The following is a 13,572-nucleotide window of genomic DNA, read 5'->3' as shown; positions in this document are numbered from 1 at the left end:
TTTCAGTACGATTTTTTATTTTAATTTTTTATTGTTATGTTAATCACCACACATTGCATCATTAGTTTTTGATGTCATGTTCCATGATTCATTGTTTGTGCATAACACCCAGTGCTCCATGCAGAACATGCCCTCTTTAATACCCATTACCAGGCTAACCCATCCTTCCACCCCCTCCCCTCTAGAACCCTTCAGAATCCATCCTCTTTCATGGTTCGTCTCCCTCTCCGATTTCCCCCCTTTCATTCTTCCCCTCTGCTATCTTCTTCTTTTTTTTCCTTAAGATATATTGCATTATTTGTTGAGAGGTACAGATCTGTGATTCAACAGTCTTGCACAATTCACAGTGCTCACCATAGCACATACCCTCCCCAATGTCTATCACCCAGCCACCCCATCCCTCCCACCTCCCCCACTCCAGCAACACTCAGTGTGTTTCCTGAGATTAAGAATTCCTAATGTCAGTGAGGTCATATGATACATGTCTGTCTCTAATTGACTTATTTCACTCAGCATAACACCCTCCAGTTCCATCCACGTCCTTGGAAATGGCAAGATCTCATTCCTTTAGATGGCTGCATAATATTCCACTGTGTATATATATATATATATATATATATATATGTATATATATATATATATATATATATATGTATATATATATATATACACACATCACATCTTCTTTATCCATTCATCTGTCAATGGACATCTTGGCTCTTTCCACAGTTTGGCTATTGTGGACATTGCTGCTATAAACATTGGGGTGCACGTACCCCTTCGGATCCCTACATTTGTATCTTTGGGGTAAATACCCAGTAGTGCAATTGCTGGGTCGTACGGTAGCTCTATTTTCAATTTTTTGAGGAACCTCCATACTGTTTTCCAGAGTGGTTGCACCACCTTGCATTCCCACCAACAGAGTAGGAGGGTTCCTTTTTCTCCACATCCCTACCAACATCTGTCATTTCCTGACTTGTTAATTTTAGCCATTCTGACTGGTGTGAGGTGGTATCTCATTGAGGTTTTGATTTGGATTTCCCTGATGCCGAGCGATGTGGAGCACTTTTTCATGTGTCTGTTGGCCATTTCATTGTATTCTTTGGAAAAATGTCTGTTCATGTCTTCTGCCCATTTCTTGATTGGATTATTTGTTTTTTGGGTGTTGAGTTTGATAAGTTCTTTATAGATTTTGGACACTAGCCCTTTATCTGATATGTCATTTGCAAATATCTTCTCCCATTCTGTCGGTTGTCTTTTGGTTTTGTGGACTGTTTCTTTTGCTGTGCAAAAGCTTATCTTGATGAAGTCCCAATAGTTCATTTTTGCCCTTGCTTCCCTTGCCTTTGGCGATGTTTCTAGGAAGAAGTTGCTGCAGCTGAGGTTGAAGAGGTTGCTGCCTGTGTTCTCCTCTAGGATTTTGATGGACTCCTATCTCACACTTAGGTCTTTCAACCATTTGGAGTCTATATTTGTGTGTGGTGTAAGGAAATGGTCCAGTTTCATTCTTCTACATGTCACTGTCCAATTTTCCCAACACCATTTGTTAAAGAGACTGTCTTTTTTCCATTGGACATTCTTTCCTGCTTTGTCAAAGATTAGTTGACCATAGGGTTGAGGGTCCATTTCTGGGCTCTCTATTCTGTTCCATTGATCTATGTGTCTGTTTTTGTGCCAGTACCATACTGTCTTGATGATGACAGCTTTGTAATAGAGCTGGAAGTCCGGAATTGTGATGCTGCCAGCTTTGCTTTTCTTTTTCAACCTTCTTCTGGCTATTCGGGGTCTTTTCTGGTTCCATACAAATTTTAGAATTATTTGTTCCATTTCTTTGAAAAAAGTGGATGGGATTTTGATAGGGATTGCATTGAATGTGTAGATTTCTCTAGGTAGCATTGACATCTTCACAGTGTTTGTTCTTCCAATCCATGAGCATGGAACGTTTTTCCATTTCTTTGTGTCTTCCTCAATTTCTTTCATGAGTATTTTATAGTTTTCTGAGTACAGACTCTTTGCCTCTTTGGTTAGATTTATTCCTAGGTATCTTATGATTTTGGGTGCAATTGTAAATGGGATTGACTCCTTAATTTCTCTTTCTTCTGTCTTGTTGTTGGTATATAAGAATGCCACTGATTTCTGTGCATTGATTTTATATCCTGCCACTTGACTGAATTCCTGTATGAGTTCTAGCAGTTTTGGGGTGGAGTGTTTTGTGTTTTCCACATAAAGTATCATATCATCTGCAAACAGTGAGAGTTTGACTTCTTCTTTGCCAACTTGGATGCCTTTTATTTCTTTTTGTTGTCTGATTGCTGTGGCTAGGACTTCTAATACTATGTTGAATAGCAGTGGTGATAGTGGACATCTCTGCCTCATTCCTGACCTTAGGGGGAAAGCTCTCAGCTTTTCCCCACTGAGAACGACATTCGCTCTAGGTTTTTCATAGATGGCTTTTATGATATTGAGGTATGTAACCTCTATCCTTATACTCTGAAGAGTTTTGATCAAGAAAGGATGCTGTACTTTGTCAAATGCTTTTTCTGCATCTATTGAGAGGATCATATGATTCTTATTCTTTTGTTAATGTATTGCATCATGTTGACTGATTTGCAGATGTTGAACCAACCTTGCAGTCCAGAAATAAATCCCACTTGGTTGTGGTGAATAATCCTTTTAATGTACTGTTGGATCCTACTGGCTAGTGTTTTGGTGAGAATTTTTGCATCCATGTTCATCAACGATATTGGTCTGTAATTCTCCTTTTTGATGGGGTCTTTGTCTGGTTTTGGGATCAAGGCAATGGTGGCCTCATAAAATGAGTTTGGAAGTTTTCCATCCATTTCTATTTTTTGGAACAGTTTCAGGAGAATAGGTATTAATTCTTGAAATGTTTGGTAGAATTCCCCTGGGAAGCCATCTGGCCCTGGGCTCTTGTTTGTTGGGAGATTTTTGATGACTGCTTCAATTTCCTTAGTGGTTACAGGTCTGTTCAGGTTTTCTATTTCTTCCTGGTTCAGTTTTGGTAGTTGATACATCTCTAGGAATGCATCCATTTCTTCCAGATTATCTAATTTGCTGGCATATAGTTGTTCATAATATGTTCTTATAATTTTTTGTATTTCTTTGGTGTTGCTTGTGATCTCTCCTCTTTCATTGATGATTTTGTTGATATGGGTCATTTCTCTTTTCTTTTTGAAAAGTCTGGCCAGGGGTTTATCAGTCTTGTTAATTCTTTCAAAGAACCAGCTCCTAGTTTCGTTGATCTGTTCTACTGTTCTTTTGGTTTCTAGTTCATTGATTTCTGCTCTGATCTTAATGATTTCTCTTCTCCTGCTGGGTTTAGGCTTTAGTTGCTGTTTTTTTCTCTAGCTCCTTTAGGTGTAGGGTTAGGTTGTGCATTTGAGACCTTTCTTGTTTCTTGAGAAAGGCTTGTATTGCTATATACTTTCCTCTTTGGACTGCATTTGCTGTATCCCAAAGATTTTGAACAGTTGTGTTTTCATTTTCATTGGTTTCCATGCCTTTTTAAGATTCTTCTTTAATTTCCTGGTTGACCCATTCATTCTTTAGTAGGATGCTCTTTAGCCTCCATGTATTTGAGTTCTTTCTGACTTTCCTCTTGTGATTGAGTTCTAGTTTCAAAACATTGTGGTCTGAAAATATGCAGGGAATGATCCCAATCTTTTCGTACCAGTGGAGACCTGATTTGTGACCTAGGATATGATCTATTCTGAGAATGTTCCATGGGCACTAGAGAAGAATGTGTATTCTGTTGCTTTGGGATGGAATGTTCTGAATATATCTGAGAAGTCCATTTAGTCCAGTGTGTCATTTAAAGTCTTTATTTCCTTGTTGATCTTTTGCTTAGATGATCTATCCATTTCTGTGAGGGGGTGTTAAAGTCCCCCACTATTATTGTATTGTTGTCAATGTGTTTTTTTGCTTTTGTTATTAACTGCTTCATATAATTGGCTGCTCCCAAGTTAGGGGCATAGATACTTACAATTGTCAGATCTTCTTGTTGAATAGACACTTTAAGTAGGATATAGTGTCCTTCCTCATCTCTTATTACCGTCTTTGGTTTAAAATCTAATTTGTCTGATATAAGGATTGCCACCTCAGCTTTCTTTTGGTGTCCATTAGCCTGGTAAATGGTTTTCCACCCACAATCCACTTTCAATCTGGAGGTGTCTTTGGGTCTAAAATGAGTCTCTTGCAGACAGCACATCGATGCGTCTTGTTTTTTAATCCAATCTGATAGCCTGTGTCTTTTGATTGGGGCATTTAGCCCATTTACATTCAATGTAACTATTGAAAGGTATGAATTTAGTGCCATTGTGTTGCCTATAACATGACTGTTACTATTGTCTGTGTTTCTTTCTGGTCTATGTTGCTTTTAGGCTCTCTCTTTGCTTAGAGGACCCCTTTCAATATTTCTTGTAGGGCTGGTTTTGTGTTTGCAAATTCCTTTAGTTTTTGTTTGTCCTGGAAGTTTTTATCTCTCCTTCTATTTTCAATGACAGCCTAGCTGGATATAGTATTCTTGGCTGCATATTTTTCTCATTTAGTGCTCTCAATATATCATGCCAGTCTTTTCTGGTCTGCCAGGTCTCTGTGGATAGGTCTGTTGCCAATCTAATGTTTCTACCATTGTAGGTTACATATCTCTTCTCCCGAGCTGCTTTGAGGATTTTCTCTTTGTCTCTGAGACTTGTAAGTTTCACTGATGTTGGGGTGTTGACCTATTTTTATTGATTTTGAGAGGGGTTCTCTGTGCCTCCTGGATTTTGATGCCTGTTTCCTTCCCCAAATTAGGGAACTTCTCTGCTATAATTTGCTCCAATATACCTTCTGCCCCTCTCTTTCTTCTTCTTCTGGGATCCCAATTATTCTAATATTTTTTCATCTTATGGTATCACTTACCTCTCGAATTCTGCCCTCATGATCCAGTAGTTGTTTATCTCTCTTTTTCTCAGCTTCTTTATTTTCCATCATTTGGTCTTCTATATCACTGATTCTCTCTTCTGCCTCATTTATCCTAGCAGGTAGCACCCCCATTTTTGATTGCACCTCCTTAATAGCCTTTTTGATTTCAACTTGGTTAGATTTTAGTTCTTTTATTTCTCCAGAAAGGGTGTCTCTAATAACTTCCATGCTTTTTTCAAGCCCAGCTAGTATTTTTAAAATCATCATTCTGAATTCTAGGTCCAACATCGCACTAATGTCCACATTGAGTAGGTCCCTGACAGTCGGTACTACCTCTTGTTTTTTTTGTTGAGGTGATTTTTTCCATCTTCTCATTTTGTCCAGAGGAGAATAGATGAATGAGAGAACAAAATGCTTACAGGGTAACAATGTCCCCAGAAAATATACTCTAAACAAATCAGAAATGACCTGAAACCAGGGGAAAAGAAAGGGAAAGAAAGAAAAAAGAAAAAGAAAGAAAAAGATAAAAACAAACAAAAACAGAACAAAACAAACAAACAAAAAAACAGAATATGATCAAATATGATCAGGCTGGTGCATAGATCAGTGCCACACACTAGATTTTGGGTGTATTTTGGTCTGTTAGAAGAGAATGCCTCCCAAAATTTTAAAGAAAGAAAAACTTATATATGTACAAAAATAATGGTTGATACAAAGAAGGGATGGAATATGACTGTAAAGATGAAAATTATAAAAAATTTTATAAGAGGAATTGATAAGATAAGAAGTTGTTTGAAAAAAGAAAGAAGAGGATTTAAAAAAAAGAAAAAGAAAAAAAAAACGGGAGAGAATATGATCAGGCAGGAGCTTAGAACAAAGCCATACAGATTTAGGGTATATTTTGATCTGTTAGAAGAAACTGTATCTCAAAATTTTAAAGAAAGAACAACCTATATATATATGCCAAAAATAAGGGTAACTACTATGAAGGGATAGAATATGACTCTAAAAATGAAAAATAAAAATGTTTTTTAAAAAAGGGATTGATAAGATGTTGGTTGAAAAAGGGAAAAAGAAAAATTCAAAAAAAAAAAAGTTAAAAAAAATTAACTTTGAAAGACTAAAGAATCATGGTAAAAAAGCCATGGATTCTACGTGCAGTATTGCCCTAGCTCTGGAGTTCTGCTGTTCTCAATGATTGGTAAACGTGGTCTTGGCTGGCTGTTCTTGCTGATCTTCTGGGGTAGGGGACTGTTGCTGTGGTTCCCAAATGTCTTTGCTGGAGGTGGAATTTCCCCGCCCTTGTCTGGTCTGGGCTACGTAATCTGCTCGGGTTTGCTCTCAGGAGCTTTTGTTCCCTGCAAGCTCTCGGTACAGCTTTGGAGGACGAGAGTGAAAATGGTGGCCTCCCAATCTCCACCCTGGAGGAGCTGAGAACTTGGGGCCCTACTCCTCAGTGCGCCCCCAGAGAAAAGCAGTCAGTCACTCCCATCTCCCCAGTCTCTGGCCACACTCTCTGCTCACCCGGCCTGTGACTGAGCGTTTCTATGTCTGGCACCCGACCCCGTGTGGAGTCTCCAAACCCAGCAGATCCCTGTGGTGCGCTCCCGCGCCACTCCTCCCAAGGGTGGAAGGGGAGTCTCCCCGGATCTGCCACTTGTTGGGTCCCTGCTAGAGAAGCAGTGGCCCGACTGGGCCACGGAACACAGTTTATGGCAACCCCGAGAAGAGAGACCACGCCTTGGCTCCATCTCTGCAGCCGGCTTCCCCGCTCTAATACCTGGGAGCTCTGCTGCATTCAGGCACCCCCGGTCTTTCTGTGACCTCAAGGGTCCTGAGACCACACTGTCCTGCGAGGGTTCCACCCCCCGCTTAGGCACTGGAGCGACATCCCTCAGCAGAGCCGACTTCTAAACATTCCAATTTTGTGCTCCACTGCTCTATCACTTGCCAGACGCGGCCGATGGAGGCGCCCTCCCCCTACATCTATCCTCCCGAATATCGCCTTGGATTCACTTCTCCGCATGTCCTACCTTCCAGAAAGTGATTGCTTTTCTGTTCAGAGAGTTGTTGCTATTCTTTTCTTCAATCTCCTGTTGAGTTCATAGGTGTTCAGAATGGTTTGATCCCTATCCAGCTGAATGCCTGAGACCAGACAAAATCCAGGTCTCCTGTTCCTCCGCCATCTTGCTCTGCCCCCCAATTTACATATACAATTTAATTCTTATTAACAATCTTATGAAAGGTCATTATCTCCATTTTATAGATCAGACAAAAAGGAGGGTTCATAGAGGTTGGGTAACCGTCCAAGATACCACAATGAGAAGTAAAAAGACCCAGTAAAGAGACCCATGATTGCCTGATACTACATTACCTCAAAATGCTCTCATTTCCCATCCTCCTTCAATACATGTTGCCATTCAATAGTTAAGCTATAGAGTATATGCAAAACCAGGGAATAAAAAGGATAAAGTCAAAGAAATTCAAAGGATGGCACAGAGAACTAATGCCTCTAACTAAAAAACAAACAAATTGAAAACTTCCTCTGATCATCAAGGTTTAGATTTGGATAAAGCTTTAGATACATGTGAGGACAACTTCTGATAATTGGGAGACTTGCAAACACATGTGGGCTAGTAGATTCTGCTCTGAATTTGTGAATTTGGAGACTTAGCTTTTCTAATATGTCATATTAATTTTGGCAAAACTCTCAAAATTTCCAAATTTTTGTCTGTTTCTAAAATGAAAGTCTATCTCAAAGATATTTTGAAGTGACTAAATAATGTCACCATCTAAAATAGACTGGTACAGTATAGGCCTTCAATAAATGTTAGTTCCTTCTTTCCATTCTGCCAATAAGAAAAGTGTGAAAAGAAACTCTACTGAGGGTAAGTCTCTAAGAGATAGGATCAGAGTCTGGCTCTTCTCTCACTATTATACTCTCATACTCAAAACAAAATGTATAGTCTTGAGGATAAAAACATTCAGTCTCATAAGTCTCAAATGTATTCTTCTGCTCAGATCATCTATAGCATTTTTGGATGGAGCAAAAGACCACTATGTTTTTTTTATGTTAATGATGAGATGCCTTTCATTTCTAGTCTTTTTTTTTCTTTCAGTAAGTAATTATAATATTCTTCCCTAATTCCAGTAACTATTTCCTGACATATATTTTGAGACTTCCTTGCTTCGTAAGAAATTATCACGCTTTAGCCAAACAAAACTACTTGAGGGACATGCCACTACATGATCCTCATGTACTCTGTAATTTAGAGATAGCCAAGATTCTAAAACTGAAGTATAGTGAGAAAAAACTCAGTCAAGGAGAGAGGCCAAGACTTCCAAATATCACATTATTAAGCTGGCTCATTGATTCCTGAGTGGTAGTAATTTGCTACCATATTTATAGCTTTCATTAAATTGAAGCCCAATAAGATTTTCAAGCAATCAAAAAAGAATTTATTGACCTCCTGTGTCATGTAGCTTGTGTCTGATAGACCTGGCTATAAATCCTGGCTTTAGTTACTACCTTTATTATGCTGAAACAAAGCTCTAAAATTTTCTTGAGTCTCAATGTCCTCATATATAAAATATTGAAATACTGACTCCTTCCTTAAAGTGATGCTGTGAAGACAAAGTTAGATAATTCCATGGAGTCATAATGTAGATATATTTATTTTTCATATGCAATTTCAAATACACATGCTTGGCAGAGTCAAGGGGAAGTAATTTGGAACAGTGCAGATAATTTCTATGATTAGAATGTTTGTCAACCCACCCCTCCCCAACCAAACTAAATTCATATGTTGAAGTCTTAATCCCCAGTGTTTTTGTATATAGAGGCAAGGTCTTTGGGGAGGTAATTAGGTTTGGATGAAGTCCCCATAGTGAGATTGGAGCCCTTATAAGGGGATAAAGAGACCTGAGCTGTCTCTTTCCACCATGTGAGGAAACCTAGAAGAGGGTCCTCACCAGAACCTGAGCACAGTGGCACCCCATCTCAGACTTTTCCATTTCCAAAACTGTGAGAAAGATGTTTGTTGTTGAAGTTACCCAGTCTATGGTGTTCTTGTTATAGCAGCCTGAACTAAGACATTGATGTTACCTGACAGCCACCCAATGAGCAAATAGTCTAGAGCAAACACAAGAATCTCCTGTTTCCTGGGATAAACTCAGTTTCCACTTGCCTTACACATTTTGAGCAGCTCACTACTTTAGGCTGTTATTCTATAATTTAAAGAAGTATATTTTTCCTAGCATGGCCTTTAAATGAAAGTCACCTCATCACCTGTACAAATCAATAGCATTTTTCCCATTATAATGAACAACAAAAACTAGTTATAGTGGTCTTACTATGAGAAATTAGTGTTGTTGTTGTTGTTGTTGTTTTCTTTAACCTTTCCTGGAGAATTAGGTAGGACTCTTGTTGTAAGGAACAGAAAAATCAATTCAAACTCCTTAAGCAATAAGAAAATCTACTGGTTCCTAGTCTTGGGTTAGGGATGACTCAGAACTTAAACAATATTCCTGAGACACAGTTCTTTCTCACCATTTCAGAGCTCTGCATTTTCAGAGTTGGCTGGATTCATATAAAGATCCTTCCTTCTTGGTCCTCAAAGGCTCTACAGCTATGGAAAGAAGAATTTGGCCTTTCTTAAAGTTTAAATTAAAGCCCCAGGAATTGTATGTTGGTTGTTTTTGCTTGGGTCATATGATATCTCTGAATCAATAACTATAGCCAAGGAGATGGAATTCACTGATTAATTTAATTCAGTCAGGGCCCACTCTGGAGCTGTGAGGACACCAATCCCATTCTACATGGCTGAGAAGTGAGGGGCTGCGTTAGAAAGGCAACTTAATGTTGGAGAAAACACTAATAAATAATCACCACATGTGCTGACTTTAGAATCTAATCCTCATATAAAATGTGATTCCATAGGAACCATGTGAAAATATCTCACCCTGTGTTGGGCACACACATGTTAATGTCTTGTCTGTTCCCTTGTCTTTGCTGTAATTGGATTTCTTATCTTATGTTAGACCCAGAGGAGAATAGAGGGGAAAAAAATTATTAAAAAAACAATCTGCCATCAAGGACTGGTCTTCATAAAATGACAACCAAAAAAAAAAAAAAAAAAGAAAGAAAGAAAGAAAACACAGAACAAATTGTGAGAATATAAAATTATATGGTAAAGTGAGTAGCATAGATATTGAAGCATTTTAAAATTTCTGGCTTTGTCATACACTATAAATAAAATATTCTTACATCTCATAGGAATGTTTTTAAAAGATAGTGGGTTTCACAGTACAATTCTAAAATAAGAGCAGGGAAGCTGTAAAATAGCACACATTTTAGAAATAAGCAGATCTGAGGTTGAGTTTACTCATTTAACCTCCCTGAGATTATTATAGTAGAAGTTATAAATATCTACTCATGGAATATTAGAAGGATTAAATGAGGAGATTCACCTAGCACACTGCCAAGCACAAAACAAATAATAAATAACCATTATTATTATTACCATAATTTGTGCCTGGCAGCCTGATTTGGCATTCAAACAGTCTCTTCCACAGAGGCAATAAGGATTACACAAATATAATAGTTTGACATTTTGTGAAGAACCAGAGATTTGGCATGAGCATGAGTGGGCACACACACACAACACAAATACATGGACATGCCATTTCTCTGCAATATTGACTGCAGACCCAATAGCTCAGGGATCGAGATGCTGGGATTTGCGATCTGCAAAGGGAAAACTCAAGTTGCATGGGAAGGTACCTTGCCCATCCTATGGCATACTGCTTCATCCTGCTCCCAGACACACACATAATTTGCATGCGTAGGTGGTATCAACCGCTTAACCAAGTATGACTCATTTCCTCCCCAATATATGAATTAAAAAAGAATGGAACATGACCAGACCCCCCCCCCCCCAGGTATTAGCTGTGTAAGGCCATTCTTCTAAGAAGTTAAAGAAATACATATTAAACATTCAAGTGGATTGTAGAAAAGGAATTCAGTTTAATGGAACCACTCTGTTGTTCTTTCAGAAACTCTCATGTGAGCTGCTAATGACAGAAATTCAAAGGAGTTTTAACCATTGAAGTAAAACAAATAAATCAAATGGGAAGACCAAATGTTGCCTATAGGTCTCTTCCCTCTGAGGGTCCTAGCTATACAAAAATGTGGTCTGCTGTGCCAGCAGTACCCTGTCCTAGCTTTTTTGTGTCTGGGTGTGATTTCTGTCTTTGCTAGCAAGCCAGAAATAGCCTCTTTTCTCCAATGTGTGCATGTGTTTGTGGGGGTGGAAAGAGAAAGAGGAGGAGAGAAGTGAAAAGCAAATGGAGAGAGATGGGGGGAGATAACTTCCCCTACTCCCTGGGCTTGTAAGGGCACACCAGGCCTACTTAAGCCTGAGATGCCCATGCTGGCCTCCCCCTCCTTCTTCAGGCCACCACTTTTGTGAGTCATGACCAGAATCTCTGCCCTTCTCTGCAGGTGAGTAGGAGCTTCCCTGGGCTAGTCTCAAAGAGACACAGTCGTGGCTGCAGTGTACATCTGCTCTAAGTTCTCGTGGGCTTGTTATCTCCAGAACAGCTCTCGATATTTTATCAATTTATTCACCGAGGGAGGACAAGTATCATCAAGAAAATACATGGGACCTTGACACATTTCTTTCTCCACTGTCTGTCAGTGCCAGAAGTGCCATCTTTTACAAGTGTTTACATTTTTTTTTTAAATAAATGAAAATGCTCATCTGCACCTTCCCCTGGGCCTTTTCCTCCTCATCTTCCTTCAATTTTAAATTTGATTTCTTCTTCTAAAGTTAGGTATTATTCATGGAAACGTTATTTACAAGGTGAGTTTCAGTCAAGTAAATCACAGCTTGCTTAATCCCAGGGCCAGCTTAAGCATGGGTAAGGGAGTTTCTGGGCGTTCCTAGGAGAGGAGGCAAGAACTTACCCTGTGACTTAAGAAGAGATGTCCCTGAGGTAATTTACTTCCCATCATTGATGTCTGTATCAGCTGCTGGTTTAGAATTAGATTCCATTCCAAGTGTTCACCTTTACGGGGGTGGAGAAAGGAATTGGGCAAGTGAGAGTTACTTGAATGATTCAGCAACAGCCACCGAACTGAGCTAGGCAGTTACCAAGCAACAGTCTCAAAAGCTTCCTGGCAGTTCTTTAGGATCTCTCTCCCCTTTCCAGTCAACTCTTCTTTGCTTTGTCTGTGCTTTCTGCCTGTAATACCTTTCCCCTTATGCTCCTACTGAATATCTCTTTACTTTTCACAACTTTCCAAGTGCCATCTCTTGTCCAAATACCTTCACTGTTCTGCCATTCTCCATGGCGGAGGAAAAGGGATGGAAATTAATCTAATTGGCCCAGATAATCTTTTTGAGCCATATAAGCACACAAGTCAGAGCTCTCTAGCTTCCCCCAACTTTAGTTTGTATGTCTACCACCTTCTCCACTCAGATAAGGTCAAGATTGTGATACCAATATGGAATAAAACATGGGCGTTTAGGGCAATAAGGTCTGTTTCATAAAGGATGAAACACATCTAGTAGAAAAATGCAATATAAAAATCTCCTCTCCCTAACAGTTCTAAAGCCTGTGTTCTATTCCCAGGGACAAGTTGTCTCCTGACTGGCATATAAAGAAAATACACCTCAAATTAAGGAATTTTACAAAAAAGTATTTAACTAAAAACCAATCAGTCAAAAGTTAGGGTGGAAAGGTTGTCTATATCCTATCACTTCTAATGAAAAATATTACCATTTGAATTTTACTTTTTTCCTTTTCAGAAAGTTTTAACACATATTTGCTCATTTTTAGTGGGCATAGTATGATCTCTGGTGTCCAAAGAACTAGGTTTCAAGCCCACTTCTGCTATTATTCACTATAAAGCTTTGGCAGAACTATTTGATCATTTTAAACTTCCTTTATTGGTAAAATGAAAATATGAATACTAGTTAACATTTATGAAGCATTACTATGTACAGGGCATTGTGCTATAAGCTTTACACATGTTACGTCATTTAATACATATAAATACCATGAGGTTAGTCTCAGTTTATAGATAGGAACGGAGAAGATAATAATAATTTACCATGAGCATTTATTGAAGGGTCCTTTATATTGAGGTAGATACTGTTATTATGCTCTATTAACAAATTAGGTGACTGGGGTACTATGAGGAAAACAGGCTGCCCAAGCTCATATAGCTTATAAGTATAGAGCTGGATCCTCACATTGCTTTCTCTTCAAAGCTTCTGCTCTTAGCCAGAATACACCACTATTCTAAAAATACCTGCTGCTGAGCTGCCTCATGTGTTTGTTGGAAGGAAACAATGAGACTATAAAAGTAAAAAGGCTTGGATGCTGTGACTCTCTATATGAGGTATGGGAAATATATGGCATCTGTGTCACCAGTCTCCCTCTATCCACCAAAGACATTGCTAATTGCAGGGGTCAGCAAACTATGGCCCTGAATTGGGCCAAATCCTGCTACCTGTTTATGTAAAAAAAAGTTTTGTTAAAACATAGCACAGCCATTTGTTTGTATATTGCCTTGGCTGCTTTGGGGCTGCAAAAGCAAAGTTAGGAAATGGCAACAGAGACCATATGGCCTGAAAAGCC

General features: G+C 38.9%; 1 protein-coding gene across 1 annotated transcript in view; it reads right to left on the bottom strand.

Annotated features, from left to right (window-relative positions):
* LRRC7 (leucine rich repeat containing 7) overlaps nt 1-12,008 on the bottom strand; it is a 939,042-nt gene extending 927,034 nt beyond the window's left edge. The window contains exon 1 of the mRNA XM_027572982.2: nt 11,894-12,008. Within this exon, the coding sequence (XP_027428783.1) occupies nt 11,894-11,941 (48 nt within the window). The 5' untranslated portion in view covers nt 11,942-12,008. The remainder of the gene's footprint in view (nt 1-11,893) is intronic.
* Nucleotides 12,009-13,572: the final 1,564 nt, after the last annotated feature.

Source organism: Zalophus californianus, chromosome 4 (assembly GCF_009762305.2).
Source record: "Zalophus californianus isolate mZalCal1 chromosome 4, mZalCal1.pri.v2, whole genome shotgun sequence".
Lineage (NCBI taxonomy): Eukaryota > Metazoa > Chordata > Mammalia > Carnivora > Otariidae > Zalophus > Zalophus californianus.
Note: the sequence above shows the minus strand (reverse complement) of the source record. Positions and strands in the feature narration are given on the sequence as shown.